Source organism: Danio aesculapii, chromosome 16, assembly GCF_903798145.1.
Source record: "Danio aesculapii chromosome 16, fDanAes4.1, whole genome shotgun sequence".
NCBI lineage: Eukaryota > Metazoa > Chordata > Actinopteri > Cypriniformes > Danionidae > Danio > Danio aesculapii.
Window position 1 is genome coordinate 51,822,794 of NC_079450.1, and position 26,218 is coordinate 51,849,011.

A 26,218-nucleotide genomic window follows, 5' to 3' on the forward strand; every position below is an offset into this window, starting at 1 on the left:
TCAAATATGATTCTTTACATGAGCAGCATCAAATATGATTCTTTACATGAGCAGCATCAAATGATTCTTTAATTGCGCAGCATCAAATATGACTCTTTATATGAGCAGCATCAAATATGATTTTTTAATATTAGCAGCATCAAATATGATTCTTTATATAAGCAGCATCAAATATGACTCTTTATATGAGCAGCATCAAATATGATTCTTTACCTGAGCAGCATCAAATATAATTCTTTACCTGAGCAGCATCAAATATGATTCTTTATATGAGCAGCATCAAATATGACTCTTTATATGAGCAGCATCAAATATGATTCTTTATATGAGCAGCATCAAATACGATTCTTTAATTGCGCAGCATCAAATATGATTCTTTATATGAGCAGCATCAAATATGATTCTTTCAGAAGTGTCAAAAATGTTTTTGTGTGCAATTATTAATATAAAAGTATTTTCAAAACAGATTGCATTATCAGTATTGCTGCAGAGGATTGTATAGCAGACTTAACATAAATTCTCCTAGTCTGCATCCACGTTTCTTTCAGCTCCAATATTACCATAAAGCAACAATTTGAGGAATCTTGCTGAGCGAAATCGTCAAACTGTCAACATATTTATACCTCAAGATCTCAGGAACATCTGCTGTAATGCCACAAACGTTTGAAGGAAACTCTATCACTCCCTTGAGTGCTGAGGTTTGTTACAACCACAGTAAAATAAGTAAAATACACTCAGTGACCGGCACACCTGCAGAATGTGCTTCTACCAAGTGTACTCCAGGTTGAAAGATGTCTGAATCTACTGTGTTACTGAAAAGTGGCTAGTCAGTGTTTAATGGCTAAAGATCTTGTAGCTATGATATAGACAGTCTCTATATACACAAATACAGTGTTCCTTTGGGTCATTAGTAGTGTTGGGTAAGTTACTTTAAAAATGTAATAGATTACTACTGGAATATTGTAATCTGATTATATTACAAATTATTTACTGTAAAAAGTAATCAGATTTCTAATTACTTTATTTTAAAGTTACTACATTTAAAGTTAAACATATAAAATAAATCTATAAAATACAAAAATATCAAAATGTGTATGTTTGATACAAAGCACGAAGCTGATCGCTTAGTTCTTGTCACATGACTTGCGGTTTTCAACTGGGGCGCCTGGAAAATGCATGCACAATATGCGCTCCGAATATGTGTGCGCAACCCATGTGCCTCCATTGGAAATTATGAACTTGCACACGCGCAAAAGACACAATATGTGAACAGCCACATAAGCAGCTACGCTTTTCTTTACATTCAGAAGATACCTTCACTCCCGAACCTGCACAAAAGTCACTGTTTGGTTGCTGTGTTTTTGGGAGCCGGTGTCCTCCTTGGTGACAAGTATTGTCTTAGAATGCTTTCTATTCAAGTGCTTGAACAACTAGCTAGTCGAGTTAAAAGCAGTGGAAAGTTCTTTAGAGACTGGATATACAGTAGACTGCATTTCACAGCAATAGTTTTGTCTTTGCGCTCAATGAATTCAAAGTTATGTCTGTATTTCCACTTGAAGAAGCAACCACTCTCATCAGCAACCATTGCATCTCAGTTCTCAAGCAGTTTAAAAGCGCATGCTTATTGTCTGACGTTGCAGCGGAAAATGTGATTTAAAAGAAGCATTTTTATTTTGTTTTTATTTTTTAAACAATAATTGTAACGCAATTACACTGACTTCAGTAACTGTAATCAAATGACACACAAAATTAAAATAATTAAAGTAAATAATTCGTTACATTACTGTGTTCCCCAAACATTTTAATAGAATACAGTAACGCATTACACCCAACTCTGGTCATGGAATTTCTTGAATAAATTGTTTTTTTTTACGTCCGTTCCACACATTAATAGTCAAGGATTTTTTTTTTGTCTAAGTTATGGAATCTCATATTTTTGTTTGTTGCTTTTAAATGTAAATTTCCATTCATCAAAATGTAAATGTCCCTTACTTTCTGTAAACCATCAAAAAAATAGCTTGAAGCTAATAACATTGACCTTAAACTGCTTTTGTTTTTTAATTAAAAACTGCTTTTATTCTAGCTGGAATAAAACAAATAAGACTTTCTCCAGAAGAAAAAATATTATAGGAAATACTGTGAAAAATTCCTTGCTCTGTTAAACATCATTTGGGAAATATTTAAAAAAGAAAAAAAAATCACAGGATGGCGAATAATTCTGACTTGAACTGTACGTATGGTCTTGTAATGGGTAATATGGTTCCAATAGGTCCCATAATGCAATTCAAAATCATAAAAAAATGGAAAAAAAACATGAATCAAAAAATACAGGACGTTCTTGGTTTTTGGATATTATTTAACAGTATTTTGTATATTTTTGACACAGGGCGTCACAAAACCCCTCCAGTCACGCCCTTGCATACTTGCTGTCATATTGAAATCTCACACCCTTGCTAGCACACAAGCTCCAGATTCTGTGTGCTGGTATCTGAGGAATCAGAAGCTTCAGTGTCTACAAGTGGAATGATTAAGCCATTCGTTACTCGCGTCCAGTCAGAATTATTTGTCCAGCATATTTCGCAATACACATTGTTGAAACACCCATACACACACACATTCACACACTCATGCACTACAGCCAATTTAGTTCTTCCAACTTCCGACTGCGGGGGAAACCAGAGCACCCGGCAGAAACCCACACCAACATGGGGAGAACATGCAAACTCCACACAGAAATGCCAACTGACCCAGTGGGGACTCCAATCAGTGACCTTCTTGCTGTGAAGTTACATTGCTCTTCACAGCAAGTGAAGCACCTCACCACAGCAAGGACCACTGAGCCACACGCTTTAACTGTTTCTTTATTATTTATAAAAAAATATTAATAATAAACATTTTAATAATGAATTGCTTAGAGCTAATTACTTCTGTCTTTGATGAGATGACATAATATTTGTAATGCATAACTTTAATAATGTAAGAAATGTTGAAGATGTCTGAATAAATTTTGCGTTTGACAGTACATAATTAAAATATATTAGTGCAGGGCAAAGATTAGTCTCATCCAAAATAATGCATTGTTTTGACTATATATGTGTGTTTGTTATGTACGTATAAATACACACATGCATGCATGTATTTGAGAAACTGTTTATTTATTTTTTTATATAACATATATATGCATCCGCAAATGAAAAATAAATGTTAATATCTATGCAGAAAAAGTGTCATTTTTAATCAGTTTAATACATTTTTATTACATATACAATGTAAATATATATTATACACTGCAAAAATGCTGTGTTCCACACTCGATTTGTGTTGGGACAACATGAAGGAATTAAGTTTACAAATTTGAGTGGATTGAACATAAAAGAATGAAGTTCTCCCAAAAAAACTCAAGAATTGTAGCTTGAACAAATAAATAAAGTATAAGTAGCTTGAACAAACAGCAAACGTCTTTTATTTCAGTGGACACACACACACACACACACACACACCTTATGTTGAAACAACCTTTGCTGCTTGTTCAAACTATTTGTTTAAAATGAGTTGAAACAACACAATTGGGACGACTTAATAGTTTTATGTTCAATCAACTTAAATTTGTAAAACCAATGAAGTTAACTTAAATGATTTGTGTTGGGACAACTTGTAGAAATTGTGTAGAACCCATCATTTTTATATTTGAATTACGCAATGTTACGTAATCTAAACTTTGTACAGCTCCACAAAGCAAGCCAGACCTGCAGCAATCAATTAAATTAAATTAAATAAGACACCTCTAAAATGAATGAGAAGCTCTGAGTCTCATCCCCTGTTCAAAAAGAAAATGACACCAAATACGATTGACCAAAAAAATAGCGTAAAAGTCAAATTTACATAAATATCTTGGAGGGAAAATAACAAACAAAAACTCAACAATTAACTAAGTTTTAAACCCTCTTATCTGCAAATAAATTACTACAAATTAAACAACATTCACCTGCCTCCCTACTAACCACAAAATATGTGAAAACTTAATGAAACGAAAAGGCCTTCATCACATGCGTCTTTGTACATTGATCTCAATAGTTTAACTGTGAACACTCAGAGTTAAATTCAACAAAGTCACAGAGGAAATACAACATACAGTGAGGTCCATAAATATTTGGACATCAACACAATTCTAACATGTGTGGCTTTATAAACCAACACATGGAATTTGAAATGAAACAAACAAGATGTGCTTTAACTGCAGACTGTCCGCTTTAATTTGAGGGTTTTGTTTTTTCAGCCTATTGATGACTGACATCAACAGATTCCAAATGCAAATAGCTCACTTGAAATGAACTCTGGACCTTTAATCTGCTCGTTATAATCGGAATAATGAGGGAATTACACACACCTGGCCATGGAACAGCTTAGAAGCCAATTTTTGAATTACTATTGGACCCTTAACAAGTGGGAGGAACATATGCACACATATGAACATATAACACTTGTAATTCCTACAGCGTTCACCTGATTTGGATGTAAATACCCTCAAGTTAAAGCTGACAGTCTGCAGTTAAGCACATCTTGCTCATTTAATTTAACAACTCTGTTGTGTTGGTGTGTAGAGCCAAAAATATTACAATTGTGTTGATGTCTAAATATTTATGAACCTAACGTTAAGTTCTCACAAAGAAACAAAACAAGCCAGGAGAGAGGAGACTCTCCGAATGATTCTCCAAGCTTGGTTTAAATGGACTCCAACATGCGAGCAAGTTCCCACGTGTCGACACCTGATTCACAGCACCTGTGTGCGCTCATAATGAAACCTAACGGAAAGACAGCGGAGAGAAAAACACCACAACAAAAACACGTACAACAACACAAAGAAAAACTTACTAACTTCAATCAAATAACATTTCTTCTATATTATTCCTTAAAACAAAACAATACACGCGCCATTCAACATTCTCACAGTTTATCCACTACAGTTTAGAAAACGGAAATTAATTTAGGATATATCGATGTATGCGAAGATGATCTTTATGTACAACTTCAGCAGAAGTGATTCGTTTTGCCCAAGGACACACAGTAGTTGTCACACAGCTTTTTTAGAGTTTGAACCTGCGACCTTTGGTTTAGTGAAACCACATCGCCTCAAGGAAATCAGCAGGTCCAGTCACTTATATTGGCTTCTGGTCATGTATAATCCACTTCTGGGTGTAATTCTGCACAGTTTGTGAGCCCACAGAGTTTTTGTATGCAGTTGTTGCAGCTTCAGGGGAAGAAATAGTCATCGTGTTCACCAAAGTTCAGAGAGTTCATGGCATCTCAGTAAAAATACCAACATCAAACAATATTCATAATCAGCAGCAAATGCTGTTTTCATTCTGGGCTAATTATCAGATGCTCATGGCCACGTGTTCAGATAGATGCTAATTGTTTGACATATGGCTCACAGTATTTCCACATTCCTCACACAGGACGCTTTCTTTAACTTCAGATTGTTTGAGAAGAATACGAACAAACTCTGGTTTCATTGACCAAAAAAGAATGGATTTAATATAGTCTCTAGTTCCTAGTTCTCTAGTTTCTGTGAATGCCATTTTCAGTACATTTAATCAGGAACCATGTATATTTAAAGGCATAGTGGTTACACGGTGGCTTAGTGGTTAGCACTGTTGGCTCTCAGCAAGAAGGTCGCTGTTTGGATTCCCGGCTAAGGTCGGTTGGCATTAAATATAAAACTAAATATATAAACTAATGTTCAGATATTTAGCTGTTTGCTAAAGCATTACCTTTCTTCAATTCTCCATAGTTTATTTTGTAACACTTTACCTGAAGGGATGTTCATAAGACTGTCATTAAACCTTTATAATCATGACATGACACGTCTCACACCGCATAGTTCACAAATCTCACAGGTCGGATCACATTATGGTTTTTTAGTCACAGATCGGACCATTTTTTGCATCAGCCATGAAGGGGAGGAGACCAATGTCATTTGCTTATTACAAAAACAGCACTGCAAGACACTTTTGGTTTCAACATACAGAACTGAGAACCTGTAATTTTATTAAAAATAAAATGAAGAAATAATCAGCTGATTAAAAATAAACTGTCAAATATTCAGTGCTGTGAAAAATTCACTGTTACTACTACTGTTGCTGATAACGCTAAATGTAGAAATCTAACATCATTTGTACCACCCATATTTATTTTGAGTCTCATTTTCAATAAATGATTAAGTTATTCACTCATAACACTTCATCTTTCATTGCTAGATGGATCATTTTTGAAGAATTATTCAGTTTTTAATGGCTGTTGTCGCCACCTATTGGTTAAATAATGTAATTGCTGCCTACAGCTTTCGTTTTTGAGCATCAAGTTAAATGCATATGATGGTGATTTTAATCCTTACCATAAACATCAGTGGTTTTATCTAAACTATAAACTGTTATCCCAGTACTTCTGTGTTATTTGACCATTTGTAAACTAAAGACTGAATTTCTTTCTTGATTTTTGCATTTTCAGTTTTGAAAGCAGCGATTCGAAGGATTAATAAACATATGCAAATCACCATCATTTATAATTCATGTTGCGTGGGTGTTGAGATCCCGATCTTTTAATGATTAATCATCCAGATTATACTGAATGCATTAATGCAGGGTAAACTAGTAACCAAAAACACCTTTAATAACCTAAGAAACCCACCTCATCCCGAATAACCCACCACAATTTCTTCCGTCATCATTATATTTTACAGGAAAGCCTACATGCTTTCATACATGTGATTTGAATGATTGAGAGGCGATCTTTCTGTGATCGTTACAAATTTAGGATTAATCTACAAGTTAATCACATGACAATTTATGTTTTCTTGATAATGTCGATGTGCACAACAAAGAGGAATCCCAGTGTGATTATTTGTCAAGCTGTCATAACAAACGGTCATCTTTGCATTTAAAAGGACATAACTGAGCAAATGACACTTGATAACAGTTGTTATAAGCATGCATAAAATCTCATTCATGTGTCATGTCATGATTATAAAGGTTTCACGACAGTTCTATGAACACCTCTTAAAGGAAAGTGTACCCAAAGTGTTTAATTCGCTGCTTTTCATTGTTAGCATGAGAGCTAGTTTAGAGAAAGAACTATCTAACTAGATTTGAGTTCAGGAGGTGTATCTTTGAAGGATATTCTCTTGCGTTGGATCATGTGTGGTTTGTTTGTTCATTCCAGTAGTTCAAAAATCAAACGCAGTACACTCAGTTCTGTGTGATGACAGCAGCTAATATTTTAAGGAGTACATTCGGCACACATTGAGGACACGTTGAATGAAGTGACCCTCTACACATTGCTGGGTTTCTCCACAACGTCATAGTTGGTAAACGTAGAGAGCAGTTAATGGTATAGTACAACCAATCTTTTTTTATTTATTTTTTTGCATTCCTGTTAGCTTAAATAATAAAAGAAAAACTTGTTTTTTAAAAGGAAAAAAATTGTGAGTAAAAATGAGAACAACCCTAGAAAAAAAGATGTTTGCTGTTTGTTTAAATTACTTATTTAAAATGAGCTGAAAGATTATTAGATAATGTCTAATATGTGCATAAATATTACAGTTTATTTTAATAAATAATGTGAATCTATGATTTTTAGGATGAAATATTATTGGAAAATGTCTAATATTTGCGTAAATATTAGTTTATTTTATTTACTAATGTGAATCTGTAATTTTTAGGATGAAATATTATTGGAAAGTGTGTAATCTACATTAATATTACATTTTATTTTATTTACTAATATGAATCAGTGATTTTAGGATGAAATATTCTTGTGAAATGTCTAATATCTGCATTAATATTACATTTTTATTTTATTTACTAATGTGAATCTGTAATTTTTAGGATGAAATATTATTGGAAAGTGTGTAATCTCTACATTAATATTACATTTTATTTTATTTACTAATATGAATCAGTGATTTTTAGGATGAAATATTATTGGGAAATGTCTAATATGTGCGTAAATATTTGATGTTATCTTATTAAACTCCAAATATACATAAATATAAATTGTTTTGTGGGTTGGGAGGTGCAACTTAATAGTTTTTTTTTGTTCAATCCACTTAAATTTGTAAAAATGGAGAAGTTAACTTAATTCCTTCATGTTGTCTCAACACAAATCGATTAGAGTGAACGTCAAATTTACTGTCCTGGCCTAGACGCTGCATTACAAACACCTCGCATAAGGAGTACGTTTTGTAATTAAATGCAAAGATGATATAATACAAAGTATAGCTTTTATATATATATATATATATATAAATAAACATTCAACGATTTAGGATGCTGATGACCATTAAACACGTCCTAACCATCTTTGTGGGTGTAGTTTCTCATAATAGTCTTTGTAGAAACTTATGTAAATATGTCCTTGATAAACTAGTAGCTCTGTTATGCAACCATCAGAGGGCAAAAATATACAGTCATGTGAAAAAGTAAGTGAATTTTTATAGTTCTCTATATCAGAACATGATAAAAGTAACTATAGTCTTATATGGGCTTTGGGCCGCCGTGGCCTAATGGTTAAAGATATTTTCATAGGGTGCACAAAATTTTTCACATGACTCTGTCCTTTATATGTCAAATAAGATCAAGACTTTTGTACACATCACAGAACAAAACTCAATTACAGTCAAAACTGAGTCTTCTAGTCTTGCTAATCGAAGCGTGCACCTGTTTTTATTCATTTGAAGAGTCCGATCTGTCAGCTTTCTAATTGTAGAGTTTGATGAATCGTGCCAATGTTCGGTCCACAGCTGTGACCTGCTGTTTATTTTCATCAGGCTAACAGAAAGATGCTTTTACTTCAGCCATAATGACTATCAATGCATGAGTATGAACATCAAACAGCCTTCATAATCAGTAGCAAATGGTGTTTTCGGTCTGGGATTAAATATGATTAAATGCAGTGGCCATCTACGAGTATCAGATTGGTTTGAGTTTTTGATTTAGAGATTTCCAGATTGGCAGCACGGTGGCTCAATAGTTAGCATTGTAGCTTCACAGCAAGAAAGTGTCTGGTTTGAGTCCCAGCCAGTTGGCATTTCTGTGTGGAGTTTGCATGTTCTCCCCATGTTGGCGTGGGTTTCCTCCGGGTGCTCCGGTTTCCCTACAGTCCAAAGACATGTGCTATAGGTAAATTGGGTAAGCAAAAATGCCTGTAGTGTATGAGTGTGTGTGTGTGTGTGTAAATGAGAGTGTATGGGAATTTCCCAGTACTGGGTTGTGACTGGAAGGGCATCCACTGCGTAAAACATATGCTGTAATAGTTGGCAGTTCATTCCGCTGTGACGTCCCCTGAGATATATGGGACCAAGCTGAAAGAAAATGAATGAATTAATTAATGAGGTTTTCAGATTCTTCAGGTTTCTGTACAGCTGAATGCACATTCTGACACTCCAAAGACTGGTTGATTTGATCTTGGGTCATTCCCAAACAATGTATTTCAATTTGCATACTAACATGTCCTAAGGGGTATTCGAAAATAGTAATTATTGTTGTTAATTCTCATTTCTTTGTCTGTTAAGCTGTTATGACACAATCTACAGTGTAAAAAGTGTTATAGAAATAAAGATGAATTGAATTCTTGTGTTGTGTACCATGATGATCTCTTATTCTGTTAGTCCAATTTAAATCCCCATGTGCTTCCAGAGTTTGGTGCTTGGACCGAACTTCATTAACCCTTGTCTATTGTTCAAATTGACAACCCTTTAGTTATGTTTGGGGCTGTTTTTACCCCATTGACTTCCATTATAACCACATTTTTGATTGCAAAGCCATGACACCATATAGTCATGCATTCTTGACTGTTGATAATTTTCCCTGTTGGGAACAGGTTAAATGTGTCAGTTGGCCGCATTAACCTTTTAGATAGGTGTTACAACCCCTTTGATGTTGGTCTAGGGTAAAGGGGATAACATTTAAGGGAATTTTACTATGTGATGGTGAAAGAAAAAAGACATGAACAACATAAATGCCAATAAAAGTGATTTCATTTAAGAGGAAATCATACAAAATGCTCAAATCAATACAAAATGAAATGGTTAAAATAATGAAAAATGTATGTAAAGTAGCAAATGAAATATGAGGCCAACTCAGGAGTAAGGGGACGCTAATGATGCCAGACAAAAGAAAAAACATAACAGAACAATTTTACCTCAAGAATAACCTCATACCTTGCAAGAAAGAATAATGAAAGAAAAAGAAAAGTCTTCAGCACTATTCTTTCACTGCCACTGGCTTGCATGGTTCAGGATCTGTAGAGCTGCGCATCGTTGGTTTTGCTCTTCAGTATTTGGACTCTCAGTAGTGATTATTAAACCACACTGAACTGAGCTCAACTGAACTGAACTTAAACACTACAAACTGAACTACACTGTTCCTATTTACAATGATCTTCTATGTGAAGCTGCTTTGACACAATCTACATTGTATAAGCGCTATACAAATAAAGGTGAATTGGATTGAATTATTCTCAGCTATTGGATAAATAAAAACAAAAGATGACGTTCACCTCTTCCCTGGTGCCTCTAATAACAAGATACCGATGTGCTTCCATGATAGAAGTCACACCTTAACTCTCTGAGAAAAGTGAAGTTAATGAGCTGTAGCTCGATGTGACATTGGAAAGAGCTGAGCCAAAGTAACAAACGAAATAAAAAATGTACAAAGGCACAGAAGTCTTAAAAATGAATTTAAAAAAGATAATTTTATCCAAATGAAAGTTAAGCCAAGAAGTCAACTATCGACAAAAATATACAAAACAAACGAGAGCAAAGAAAAGTGCGCTTCTCTCTGCTCTTCATGGCAGCCTTTTATACTGCCGCGCCACATCACCCAATTATGACAGACTGGTCTCCTGAACAATCAGCTGGTGGAGAAGGCAGACCTAATAAAAATGACAGGCATGGAGAGAGAGAGAGCAAAAATGGGAGGAAAAATATGAACAATATACGCCTACGGATGTAACAATAGGCCTGTGCAAAAAAGTGTCTGGGTTTATATGTGGAGTAAAACAGCAGATTATAGTGCATGTGCATAAATACACTTACTGTGTTTACTATGTTCTGAGAGCTGTGAGTTTATTTAGATTTTCTCAAACATATCGAGGTAAGTGTCATACACACACATGCTCTACCCAAAATAAAAGCCAGAATATAGCTTTTTTTGCACCTCAATTGATGATCAACAGTAAAAATGCCAAAAAAACCATCAAGAATGCATGACTATATGGTGTCATGGCTTTGCGATCAGATAAATGTGGTGTTAATGGAAGTCAATGGGGCAAAAACAGCCCCCAACATAATGAAAGGGTAGTCAATTTACCCAGAGTGTATTATTGAATTAAATAATCAAATAAATAAAAAATCAAAGCATTTTCCCAAAATATGTGTCAAAATAAGATTTGTGACCAAAAATCATTCCATTTGCTGAAACAGAGAAAGTCGTGGACAAATTAAGCCTCAAAATAACACAACAGGAGAAAAGAAAAGCAGCCTTCGTCAGTGTAATGGATCATTATCTCTTGGTGTTTACTGTAAACACTCAGTCGAGTCACAGATCTCCTTTTAGTCTCATTAGGTTCATAATTTAAGAATTGGCAGGAAAAAGTTATGAATCAGGAAGAAAAAACGCACCTACAACAACATTCAAATGGGTTAGAAGGAATCATACAGACAGTATATTACGTTTGTACACTTTTTTTTGACAAGATATATTAGATATCTATCATTCTCTTGCTGCTTTGCTGTTCATTGGTCATTGAGCTGTTCAGATGTAGGGGTGTGAAATGCATGATGGTCTTGTGTATGATCTAAACAGGTTTTCAGTTGTGTTTCTGCTCATGTTTTGTCTCCTGCAGTCGGTGGTGAAGACGGGTCGTCTGCTCATCAGTCACGAGGCTCCAGTGACCGGCGGTTTCGCAGCGGAGATCAGCTCTGCAGTTCAGGTAAGAATCATGTGGCAAACAAATGCATTGGCTTCCTGTCAGTTCTTGAAATGACTCATGCTAACTTCTAATGCTCGGCCACTTCAATATTTGTCCGTTTTTTTTAATTCCTTACACCCTTATATGTGCTTTGTGCTTGTTTTGTCTATTTTTTGTGTATGTTTTGTATGTATCTGTTACCTCGATATGTTTTATAAGTATATAAAGCACTTTGAGAAGCTACTTTGAACGGCGCTATATAAAATAAAGTTAATTCTTATTATCATCATTCTTTGCTTTTGAGGCAGTAATTAACAAAATAGTCTTGGGACCCGCTTTGCCATAATCAGGCCCTGGAAGTGACAGTGGAAACGCGAGTGGCCCTGGCTCGCTCGCTTTAGGCATGATAGTGGATAGTGGCTAATGGGTGCCAGCAGCCAGCTTTTCTCAAAATATGCTTTGTGTTCATCTGAAGAAACTCATAAAGGTTTTAAACCACATTAAATGATGATGATGATGATGACGATTGGAGAATCAATTATGAGGTCATTTTGATCTTTGGGTGAACTATCCCTTTAAGAACGTTTAAAAGGGTCATTTCTTTTTCTCATCTTCATATTGTGGAAGTGTTTTAACATGGACCTGTATGTATTTGTCAGGATTCTTTTTATGTAAAGTTTGAAAGAACAGCATTTATTGGAAATATAAATGTTCTGTGTGATTATGGATGTCATTATTGTTACTATTAATGCTGAATTGAAGTCGTCTTGTCTTTAAACGAACAGTACAGTACACACTGACCTCAAGCTTTTAAAGCATAGTGTTTGCACAGTTTGTCTGAGACCTGGTGCAGATGGTGGAAATTTTATCTAGAGCTTCATCCATGCATAGATGCAGAGCAGGGCTTTAAACATCGCTCACGTTTTCATTGACGTCAGGATTATCAGAGCACCTGTGTGAGGACGCGCCGACAGGATTCAGCCGGATGCTCACTGATAATTGCATTGAACTGAAAAGTTGCTAAAAAAAACAAAAGCTTTCAGTGGTCAAGCTGCTGACGTCTGCGGTAACTAATGATTCTGCTCATACCAAAACATATACACACACACACACACACACACACACACACACACACACACACACGAGCGCCATTACTGCACTGCATGCTAACATTACAGAGATTTGCTCAGGGAAGCATCAACAATAACATTATTCACAACTCCATAATACATACTGTACACATTTGATGTCAGTGCTCGACCAACTAGGGCTGGGCAATATTGCAAAATAAAATGATCACGATATCATGTTTCATATCATTCTGTATCGATAATTATAAGATATTATTTAGGAATATTAGGATTATTTAAACCACTTTATTTTAATTGACCAACATCACTAAGGCAAATAGTTTTAATAGTCAAAAACTAAATTATTAAAGCAAAATATCTGATCTCTTCATAATGAAATAAACAGAAGTGTGAGACTCTTAAACTTGATAAATAAAATGTTACAAAGTGTGTGCAATGGTAAATACTGAACAATCAAAGCAAACCTTTAAAGTAGATCAACATCTGTAAGGTGTGAATAATGATACAGTAAACTTACAGTAAAATTATGATCATCAAATCTGAGCTTTCAAGTAAAGGAACCAGCCATCATTATTCAAGTACATACTGCAACATTACTGATTGTGAAGTTGAAGGACTACATTACCCCCATGCTAAAAACTCTTTCAGATGGGGAGCTAGTGGCTGGGATGCACAAGAAAAGAAACCAAAAAGCCAGTCTGGTGACATCTTTACATCCTTTTTAATTTACAATCTCTTCACTGCTGCTATACGGCACACATTTTCACGTGTGTTGTTATTCTGACCTGAAGTGACAAGCGAGCGCATGGTTTCCTTGAACATTTACAATAAGCTTTGCGCTTATGCTGCCCTTGCAACTCTTGGAACTAGGCGACCATCAAGTGTTTTCTCGGAGGATGACAAACGGGCAACCAACTGTCGCTGGAAATGCGCAAGAATTTTGTTATAATTCTGATTGGATTCAACTGAAAGCAGATAAGACCAGAAGCAATATTTTATAATTAATATGAAACTTAACAGGCAGCCAGTGTAAGGAGGATAAAATTGGTCTGATATGGTCATATCTTGACCTAGCAAGAACACTGGCAGCTGCATTTTGCACTAACTGAAGTTTATTAATAGAGGATGCTGGGCAACCAGCGAATAAAGCATTACAGTAATCCAGTCTAGAAGTCATAAAAGCATGGACTAGCTTTTCTGCATCTGATATTGATAGCATGCTACTTATTTGTTTTTGTGACATGAGAGATACGATTTTGAAAAGTTGCTGTCTAAAATAATATATAATATGCAGATATCATAAATCATTGTCAAGTGTGGGCAAACAAATTGTTGTGAACGTTAAATGGAAAGTTCACCTCTAATCTTATTTTCTAATCTGAGTTTCTTCTGTTGAACACAAAAGAAAATATTTAGAAAAATGTAATAGTTTCATAGTATTTGTTTTTCCTATTAGGGAAGTCAATGGTTACAGGTTTTCAGCATTCTTCAAAACATCTTCTTGTGTTCAACGGAAAAAAGAAACTCATCAATGTTTGGAAACACTTAAGGGAGAGTAAATAATGAGTCCATTTTTGGGTGGACTATCCCTTTAACAGGAGTGTCAGTGAATTTGGGTGATTCCTGCTGAATATTCTGTTGGTTATTCTGTAGTTTTTGTCCCAGAACTAAATAATTGGCATATTAACTCAATATCACTAATGTCTGCTCATAAACAGCCTGAGTGATGTTGAATTTGGATTTCATGCGACATGGTGTGGGAAACATGATAAATTTGGTTGGCACTGAAGCGTATGTTTTGTTCCTGGTTTCTTTGAGCTTGAATCTGTAAATGGTTTCGGGCTGCTCGAACACACACACAGTTTGCAATTGTCTTTTTTGGCTCTCACGGTCAGTGATATTGGCATTTCTGTGTCACGCTAGTTTTTGAATGCTCTCTAATCTGCGGCTGTTACTGGTTCCACTCAGAACACACACACACACACACACAGACAAAAAAAAGTGTGTATATTTAGATGCATGAGTACGTACAGTACAAAAATTTGGGGTCAGTAAGAATTTAAATGTTATTTTTGTCAAGGCAGCATGGTGTCTCGGTGGTTAGCATGGTCGCCTCACAGGCATTTCTGTGTGGAGTTTGCATGTTCTCCACATGTTAGTGTGGGTTTCCTCCAGGTGCTCCGCTTTCCCCCACAGTCCAAACACATGCGTTATAAGTGAATTGAATAAGCTAAATTGGCCGTAGTGTATAAGTGTGTGATAATGTGAGAGTGTATGGGTGTTTCCCAGCTGAAAGGGCATCCACTGTGTAAAACGTATGCCGGAGTAGTTGGCAGACTAAGCCGAAGGAGAATGAATGAATGAAATTGAAGTCACACTTTATTTGAAGGTGTCCTTGTTACAGTGTAATACTAATTAACTACATGTGCAGTACCTACTATATGGTTAGGGTTTGAATGCAGGCTAATAATAATAAAAAATCAAATAAACTATAGTAAGTACATGAAACGGGTTACAAAGAAACCTTAAAATGAAGCATTACCGAAATGATTACTTTTATACTGCAAAGCTGCAGTAAATAGATCAACCCTGAAATGATCATTACAATCCTTTAAATTAAACTTTTAAAAACCGAAATGTTTCTTGATCATCAAATTTTAATGATTTCTGAAAGATCACTGACGTAATGATGCTGAAAATTCATCTTTGAATCATAGGAATAGAATGAAATTCACATAAATTGTAGAGTAATAACATTTCACAATATTACTGTTTTTACTGTATTGGAAAATATTTTTGAGCAGATTTTTATTTAATGTGATTGACCAGCATTCACGTCTGTCCTGTACAGTACTGTACATACAAGTTAATAAATGTAATCACATTATTATAAATTATAACAAGCAAATGGCATTTAAAGGTCATTATACAGTGTTTACATCACTTCATTTTATTTGAGGGAAGAGGTTATAAAAAGGTTATTTTTGAGATTTATTTTTTTACCTTTCATATTTAAAATATGCATCATGTGAATGGCACAGATTTAGAATGCTATGTCATTGTATCATAATTATTCATGACCTTATGACCTTACGTCCAGCGTTCATTTTTTATGATTGCTTATTTTTTGTACCACCATCCTCCTAAGACATGACATTTCATTACATCTAAGCATGACGTAATAATCAATACAGTGGGGAAAATAAGTGGTTTTCAATACATGTCAGCTTTTTTCTCAGAAAACATTTCTAAAGGTGCTGTTGACTTGCCTCAGATGTTGGTAACAAGCAAAGAAATCCATATATGCAAAGAAATCAAATGTAATCAGTTTACAAATGAAGTTGTGTAATAAAATGAAATGACACTTGGATTGAACACATGAAGAAAGGAAGGTGTAGTAAGGCAGTGAAAGCCCAGACAGCAGCTGAAATCTCTCAGTAGTTCTTCAGCAACCCTCTGTCCTTCATCAGTGGAAATGAATATCAGCTGCTTCAGTCCAACATCTACATTAGCAGGAGGATGAAGATGAAGCCAGGGTGGACATTTCAGCAAGACAATGATCCAAAACACAGCCAAAGAGACTCTCAAATGCTTTCAGAGAAAGAAAATCAAGCTGTAGAATGGCCCAGCCAATCACCAGACTTAAATCCAATAGAAAATACAAAATAAAGCTCAGATTTGATTATTTGCAAAGTCTGTTTTGTGTCCGAATACTGTATGCGTGAAAGTGACAATGGTCGTTAATAATTCACACCTGGAGAGACAAAAGACAATCCCCACTGGCTAATGTTCACCCATCAAGGGCATTGTAAAGCAATGTCCCGCTGCAAAAGCTAGCCCAAACCAAATACTTGTTGTATTACTTCCTGTATTATGACCATGCAAACACTGTTGACCATCTCTTACACCTTAACTCTATACATTCCGTCAAACCTGTCCCTAACCCTACCCACATCAACAGTGCCAGAAGTGTTCTGCAATACATTATTACAGTATTCCCACGCATATATTGTATTTACTTTTTGATGCAAGTACATAATAGTTAAGTCCTCTTAATATACACTACCGGTCAAAAGTTTGGGGTCAGGTTTCATGTTTAATCTGTGCATCAAGGCAGCATTTATTAAATGTAAAATAATAGTTAAATATTTATAAAAAGGTTAAATAATTGTTTTTTTATTGTATGTAGTTTAAAATTAAATTAGTACCCCAGTCATTATTGCTTTTATTACTATTACCATTAATAATTATACTACTACTACTACTAATAAAACCAATTATATATATATATATATATATATATATATATATATATATTATATATATTATATATATTTGAGTGATCCCTGAAGGATCATGAGAGACTGAACACTGGAGTAATGAAGCTGAAAATTCATCATTAAAATCACTGGAATAAATTACTAAATTAACTTATAAACTACTTTAGAACAGTTATTTATATAACTTTATTTATACATATAATGTTATAGTGCAATAACGTTTCACAATTTTACAATGTGTGCTGTACTTTTGGTTAAATAAATGCAGCTTTGGTGAGCAGGAGAAGCTTATTTTAAAACATTTAGAAATCCTACTTACCCCAAACTTTTGACCGGTAATATTAAGTGGGACCAAATGACAATAATATCACGTTTTCACGCAATCATTTCTATCACAATATATCGCACAACACAAATTATTTATGGTGACAGGACAAATGGTGTATATTTCATTAAATCAAGCCCAAAATGATTCATACCCCTGGTGAAATTGAAGTAATCGTCCTGTTTCTTAGTCCACGTGCAGTGGCTTTGGACTGGACTGCACTTCTCTGTTCTCCTGCTTTTCCAGTAAGAGCATTTAGAGGTTTGGTCTTGCTCTTGCTCCAGGTTGGCAGGTACACACGTCCCCTTTTAGACAAGAAAAAAAAAATGAATGAAACCCAGCATTACAGTCATGTGAAAATGTTAGGACAGTAATATAATGTTAGAACACTCTATGATATTGAAATCTTTCCCTATCAGCATAAAAAATGTCAAATAAACTACACTACAACAACATATACTGTAGCATGACTGTACATAAAGCAGTGCTAATAGTGCTAATAGAACACCTGAGGAAAAAATGCCATGGTTTTTCATATCAGTACATAAAACATTTTCACTGGCAGATCTTAAAATGTGTAAGATGAAACTACACACTCACACCGGTGTGTTGCTCTGGTAATAGTTCATATTAGTTCATTCATTCATTCATTTTCTTTTCGGCTTAGTCTCTTTATAAATTAGTGATCGCCACAGTGGAATGAACCGCCAACTTATCCTGCATATGTTTTACACAACAGATGCCCTTACAGCCGCAACCTATCAGTGGGAAACACTCTTATTCACACACATACACTACATATTATGTAGTATACACTACATACTATGTAGTATACCCAATATACCTACATACCACATGTGTTTGGACTTGTGGGGGAAACCGGAAGACCCAGAGAAAACCCACACCAACACAGGGAGAACATCCAAACTCCACGTAGAAATGCCAACGGACCCAGCCGGGGCTCGAACCAGCAACCTTCTTGCTGTGAGGCGATCGTGCTATCTACCCACTGCGCCACCGTGCTGCCCCATATTAGTTCAACTAAACTTAATTATTTTAACACAATTAAAACTAAAATAAACTCATGATGAAAACTACAAAAGCTTTTATTAGTGTTAGGTGATGTTCATTTCCTAGTTAATGCATAATGTATTAATTTAGTTTATACATTTGAGTTGATAAGTAATAAAACTGAGTTGAACTAATATTAAATGGATAGTTTACCCAAAAATGAAAACTCTGTTGTTATTTATGCAGCATTTACTAGTTTGTTGAACACAAAAGGAGATATTTTGAAGAAAGCTGGAAACCGGTAACCATCGAATTCCAGTTTTTATTTTTTTACTATAGTAGTCAAGGGTTAGAGGTTTTCAACAAAAATATATTTTGTGTTCAACAGAATAAAGAAACGTATAAATGTTCGAAACACTCGGCGGAGAGTACTCATGGCCAGATTTATTACAGCTACTGTTGATTTTTATGCATTAACTAACATTTGCTAATAGCACTTTACTGTAAAGTGTAAGGGGTTAGGTATTGTGTACTTTATCATCTTTTTACAGTTTAATTTGATTGAAACATTTGTTTACTCTGAGCATGTACATGCACCGCCTGTTTTATTAGGTACACCTTACTAGTACCGCGTTGGACCACAGTTGCTGCAGATTTGTCGGCTGCACATCCATGATGCGAATCTAGCCTCAGTTTCCTGTTCTTAGCTGACAGGAGTGGCACCCAGTGTGGTCTTCTGCTGCTGTATCCCATCCACATCAAGCTTGGACATGTTGTGTGTTCAGAGATGCTCTTCTGCAGACCTCAGTTGTAACAAGTGGTTATTTGAGTCACTGTTGCCTTTCTATCGGCTGGAACCAGTCTGGCCATTCTCCTCTGACCTCTGGCATCAACAAGGCATTTGCGCCCACAGAACTGCCGCTCACTGGATATTTTCTCTTTTTCTGACCATTCTCTGTAAACCCTAGAAATGGATGTGCGTGAAAATCCCAGTAGACCAGAAGTTTCTGAAATACTCAGACCAGCCCGTCTGGCACCAATGTTTAAAGTCACTTAAATCCCCTTTCTTCCACATTCTGATGCTCGGTTTGAAATGCAGCAGATCGTCTTGACCATGTCTACAATCCTAAATGCATAGACTTGCTGCCATGTGATTGGCTGATTAGAAATTTTCATTAACCTGCAGATTGACAGGTGTACCTATTAAAGTGGCCGGTGAGTGTATATTTAGCAATACACTATAAAAATGTTTTTTTTTTTTATATTATACCTGTTAAAGTACTTTTTTAAGATCAATATCATGATGATACTGTTATAAAAGCTTCAGCAATTAATGAAAATAAGACACCATCAGAATCCTAGTTGTGTATTAGTTTTGTTTCTCGACCTTTGAAGATCTCAGTGATGGCGGTAAAGCAGATAAATGGACATTAATGCCAAAACCAACAGTGTGTGAGAGTACACAGGGAAACATTGTTTTTTTTTTAATGCATTGCATGAACATGTTGGGGTGAACTTATGCGAACAAGCATTTAGCTTATCTAAATATAACTCCTGTCTATCAGCAGATGTCCTGATGTGTCCTTTTCTGGACTCTTTTCAACCCGCACGCTTTCCATCCAGCCTCATCACATGTAGATAAAGCTATTTCTGAGCCACAGAAGCACTAGGTTCATGGTGCCACATCAAATCCCAAAGCGGTGATTATGTGTAGGCGAGCAGGAGGGACGACAGGCTGCGTTTGACCAACTCCAGCATCCAGGACCTGCAGAGACGCTCCTGACGCAAATCTAAAACACATTTCTGCCTTTATACCGTCTCTTATGTAAAGCTAGCATAAAGACCGTTAACTCTTTTTCCCCACAAGCATTAAAAAAAACTAAAAAGTTGCCAACCATCGCCAGCATTTTTGATCAACTTTGTACAAATTGAACACAATCTGAATTTTTTTTTTTTTACTTAACGACAAAAAGTCAAGACAACAAATATTTTTATGTTGCATTAACTTATTTTAGTAAGTTAATCAGGTTTCAACTACATTTTTGTAAGTTATACACTCAAATTACATTTGCGGTTTGTCCAAATTACTGTAAAATTAATGGAAAATGAGCTGAAACAACAGAATTTGTGTATTTTTTTTGGGGACAACTTAATTGTTTTATGTTCAATCAACTTGAATTTGTTAAAACTAATGAGATAAATTAATTTCTTCATGTTGTCCCAACATAAATTGATTGTTTGGAACGAAATGGTGGGATGAACCACGGAATGAACCGCCAACTATTCCAGCACATGTTTTACTCAGCGGATGCCCTTCCAGCTTTAACCCAACACCCAATATACACTCACATTCACATACACATTCATTCACTACAGTCAATTTAGCTTATTCAGTTCACCTATAGCACATGGGTTTGGACTGTGGGGGAAACCGGAGCACCAGGAGGAAACCCACACCAACACTGAGAGAACATGCAAACTCCACAAAGAAATGTCCACTTGCCTAGCCGGGACTCAAACCAGCAACGTTCTTGCTGTGAGGCGACAGTGCTAACCACTGAGCCACCGTGCCACCTACAGTGAAGTTTTACTAATATTTTTAGTCAGTTTGACTGATGTGAGTTGAGATGATCAGTTTAAAAGTTAAACTGGTTCAGCTAAAAAAAAAACAGTAGATATACAGTAGATATAAGATAGATATATATGTATATATGTACTGTAAGTAAAAAGTTGAAAGTTTAGAAACAGTAAGTTTTGTTAATGTTTTAAAAAGCCAATTCTGCTCACAAAGACTGCATTTATTTGATTAAAAATACAGTATTTGTAAATTATACATTTATATATATTTATTAATCAGGTCTTTGGTGAATTGTCATCATCACTACTTCAGTCTTTAGTGTCACATATCCCTTCACAAATCATTATAATATATTGATTTACTGTTCTATTATGATCAATTATTATAGCTACAACATCACTTTTTGTCTTGCTTAATCATATCGAGCAGAAACTGTGATATATTTGACTTTTCTCTATACATTTTTTTCTTTTTTGTTAAAAACAAAGTTCAAAATAATAGCTTTTATATGCAATCTTCTTTTTTTACCTTATAAATACATTTATATACATCAGTTTTTACTGCATTCAAATAAACACAGCTTTGGTGAGCAGAAGTAACTCCTTCATGTCCAGGGACTGCAGGTGGAAAATAGCAATCCACAATGCCTGGCACAATGCATCTTTCTTCTTGAGGTTAATGTAATTTTTGTGCGTGTCCCTGTTAAATAAATAAATTCATTCATTCATTCAAGTGGCTTTAAAAAAAAACATGAACAAATCTTACTTTTTATAATTATTTGACTGGTAGTGTGTGTGTACACGTATATGTTTGTGTGTGTACATATATAACTTCTTCCAGATGGATGGGGTTGGATTATTTCGCTGTGGCGAGCCCTAATAAAGAAGGTAACCCAAATGAAAGTTGTACAGCTTAATATATATATATATTTTATATACAATCTGATCTACACTTAAACTGATCATCTTATTTTTGGGAAACCCAGAAGTCCTGTAATTCCCTCAGGACATGCGTTATGGCTTACCGTAATATACCTAAAACACGGATTTCCAAAAAACCTGTGAATGGTCGGGAAGTGTTCTCTTAATCGATATTTTTTATGTCATAACACCATTAGGGGATGGCCCCCCAACTATTTCCCATTTACCACCAGGTCATGGGCTAGATAATTTCCCCTTTTCTTAGCCCAAATAAACCTGATAATTATTATTCAATGAGATATACACTGTAGTGTTTCTAACCAACATGAGACATGCCTGGGCTGTGCTACAGAATTCATTCAGAGAAAGAATGACCAGAAAGGAGAAATGTATGGATTTCTGCCAAATGTTAACATTGTTGACCCATAACAATCTGTGCTACCTATAACTCGTTTATACAGTTTCTATTCTAATGTACAGGTCAAGTGCAATAGTATAAACTGAAATGACTAAATCTCTGAGGAATATCCTCAAGATAAATGTAAACATCACCCAATTGGAGCTCTAACAGGCACATGAGGGTTTAAATGACAGAATAACTGGTGCAAGTGCAGAATATGGATACCAAGTGCCTACAATTTGCAGGTTGTGATCATATCTCTGTTTTGTTCTGTTGATATGTGATCCAAACATTCGTAGCTTGAAATAGATATAAAATATGAGCGGTTTGTGCTGCGTTTCTTATGGAGAGCCTAGTTTAACAGCCATTATGGCCCATTGTTTTTTGAAAACAACTAAAACTATCAAGTGACGAGTGGCAGGAAAAGATGAAGCCTGTCGCTGTTTTGCAGTGACTTCAGAAAAGGCAGTCAGATGAAGAGTTCACCCAGAGTTAGCTCATGCATTTTCTGTGTTCACATTCAGACTCTTTGGACACAGACAGTACATCTCAATGGTGGCCATGATTCAGAGGTTTAGTCAAAGCTTTTAAGCCATCCCTTAATGCACGAGTTTTGATGGTTCTGTGAAAACGAGTGTGGTGTTTTTTAGTGTTTTGTCATTTGGAAATCAGACTTATTCGGCTTCCAGTTAGGGTTTTTTTGGCCTGATGTCTTTTCAAAAGCTTAAATTGAAAGCCTCTCCTTCGGGTCACTGCTGAAGACGAACACTCAGCTTTTCCATTTGTTACTGTTAATCACGTTGCTCTTGAATTTGGATCGTGCATGTTTTTATTTCAGCAGTGCTTTGGCTTTTCCCCCCTTTGTTTGGAGGTTTCGCAGCATTGAATATTGATGGACCTGATCAAGAGCTGTCGTGATGATGTGTTTTTCTAGGCCAACATGATTTTTCCATTGGCTTTTGGATTGTTTTTTAAGCGTAGAATATTAGGAAATGGATAACAGTTGGGTTAAATTATTTGTCAAGAATCAGAAGTCAACATCAAGACATCAACATCTTGTTAATTTTAATATTAAAGTAATGAAATGAAATTTATACAGTGTAAAAAAAATGATTACACTGCTCTCAAATACTTGATTCTGATTGGTCTACTGTGACATCCTAATTTGTCATTTTTAAGAAAACTACTGATTATACTAATAACACAGACTCATCCAGGTACTACAATCCCTCGTGGTCATTAGTGAGTATTCATTCATTTACCTTCGGCTTAGTCCCTTTATTAATCAGGGGTCGCCACAGCAGAATGAACTGCCAACTTATCCAGCACATGTTTTACACAGCGGATGCCCTTCCATCTGCAACCCATCACAGGGAAACACCCATTCACACTCAGACACACTCATACACCTGTACTGTATGTCTTTAGACTGTGAGGAAAACCAAGCTCGTTGCTGTGAATAATAGTTAATAAATTTGTTAATTACTAAAGCTCAAATTAATCTTTTTTAATTGTTTAGTTTTGTGAAAAGTAGCCATATACTAAGTGTGATGTACAGTATATCCGGCTAGTTATTATCACAGAATAAAGCACTTCAGTCTTATGCTGTGTTCACACCAGACACGGAATGCACAAATAAATAGACACATGAACATTTTGAGCTTACTTGATTCATTCGCGTGTTCAATTCACTTACATATGATGTGGATTTGTGTCATAATATAGGTAGTTTGCCCAGTGACTGTAGCTTTGTTGCTAACATGGATTTTATTGAGAGAGTAGCTGTGTTTATGTGCTTTAGGAGGGCTAAAAACCAGCGTAGATATTCGTTTGGCGTTGTGTCTGAGTCCACTAGATCCTTTCAGAGGTGCACCAAGCTCTGTGAGTTCAACTCCTCCAGAACCTATACCTTGATGATGGAAGCTTATAGCAGTGCTTCAGACTGAGCCAGGCCCAGTTTGATGAGCTGTTGTCCGGTGTTGGCTGTCCCCTCTGGACACTAACAACATGCGCTACATCATGATCAAACCCCTACAAGAGCAAGATTCTGATTGGTTACAAGGTGCGAATGTCCGCTAAAGTTCAGATTTTCCAACTCGAGCGATTAGCGCGTAAAATAAACAAAAGGCTCAATTTGCATGAATCGAGTTATTCACACTGCTTCATTTGCACCAATAGCGCTGCACAATGTCTATTCTCTTTGCATTGACTTAATATGTAAGTCACTCGTGCTTGAAGCGTCATCATTCATTCATTCATTTTCTTTTAAGCTTAGTCCCTTTATTAATCAAGGGTCACCACAGCGGAATGAACCGCCAACTTATCCAGCATGTGTTTTACGCAGCGGATGCCCTTCCAGCTGCAACCCATCACTGGGAACCATCCATACACACTCATCCACACACATACACTACGAACAATTTAGCATACCCAGTTCACCTATACAGCATGTTTAGGACTTGAGGGGGAAACGGGAGCACCCGGAGGAAACCCACGCCAACACGGGGAGAACATGCAAACTTCACACAGAAATGCCAACTGGCCCAGCCAGGGCTCGAACCAGCGACATTCTTGCTGTGAGGTGATTGTGCTACCCACGCTACCCACTTTTTTTTCTATAATTGAGCACCCCCTAGATTTATTTAAGGCATGGGTGCCCAAACCTTTTCTTAAATAAGGGTTAAAAACCAAACTTGATTGAGGGCTGTGGGTCAAAGTTAAAGATACCAAATCGCAGTACATTAAATTTGCCATGGGTAATTTTAAATTTATTTGTGTATTATTTAAAAATAACTAGAAAATGTCGCATTAAAACGTTAATTAATGATCCAGTATAATTTTTAACATTTTATAATAAACTTATCAGGCTTGGGTCGATAGACGATACCATAGTCCATCAATGATGGCCGATAGACATCACGATGCTGAGCCGACGACTCTTCAGTCTTTTGAATCTATCAGGTAACGTGTCACAGTGGCAATACACTGCTTCAATCTTTCGCTTTTACGTTAGTACTTAGTAATTTTAGCGAAAACCTCAGATACTGTTGGTTGGTTGCTGTTGGTTGTGCACCTTTTTTAATCAAACAACTTCGTCGTCACCATTATAACGACACACAGATCACTCTGCCTATTCATGCCCCGCAGGAAAAGTGATTGACAGGTGGTAGTTTGTGTGTAACTTATCTTTATTTATTTATAATTTGGTTATGGGTAAAACAAAGACAATGCGGGTCAGGTAGTTGAAACGGTAGGCTACAAATAATTCATTCGTTATGAATTCATTAATTATTCGTAAATAATTAATTCACCACCGCCTACGGCATCGATGCCATCATCCATCACGATATTTTACATTAGACATTGTACGATGCCAAATTGGTTGACATCGCCCCGACCCTACTTATTATAGTAAAAACACAATCCCATTTATAACACCATGGAGTTCAATGTTGTATACACTAGTCAAGCTGCTCCTGCCTTTACTTTGATTTGCTCGCCGATGTCTTGTGCATCTGTGAAGTGACTGTATTTACATTTTAAGTCTGATTCATTAACAACGTTTAAATGAAACATTTAATTTTATTGTAGCTCCTCAAACAAAGAAACAAAAGGTTACATTCAATTCGAAATGACGTCTCTGTCG

The 26,218-nt window shown here is 35.8% G+C and overlaps 1 protein-coding gene across 1 annotated transcript in view; it reads left to right on the forward strand.

Moving 5' to 3' along the window:
- The window catches only part of bckdhb (branched chain keto acid dehydrogenase E1 subunit beta), a 106,290-nt gene that overhangs the window by 79,016 nt on the left and 1,056 nt on the right, over positions 1–26,218 (forward strand). Inside the window, exon 9 of the mRNA XM_056476038.1 lies at positions 11,902–11,988. Coding sequence (XP_056332013.1) covers positions 11,902–11,988 — 87 coding nt within the window. The remainder of the gene's footprint in view (positions 1–11,901; positions 11,989–26,218) is intronic.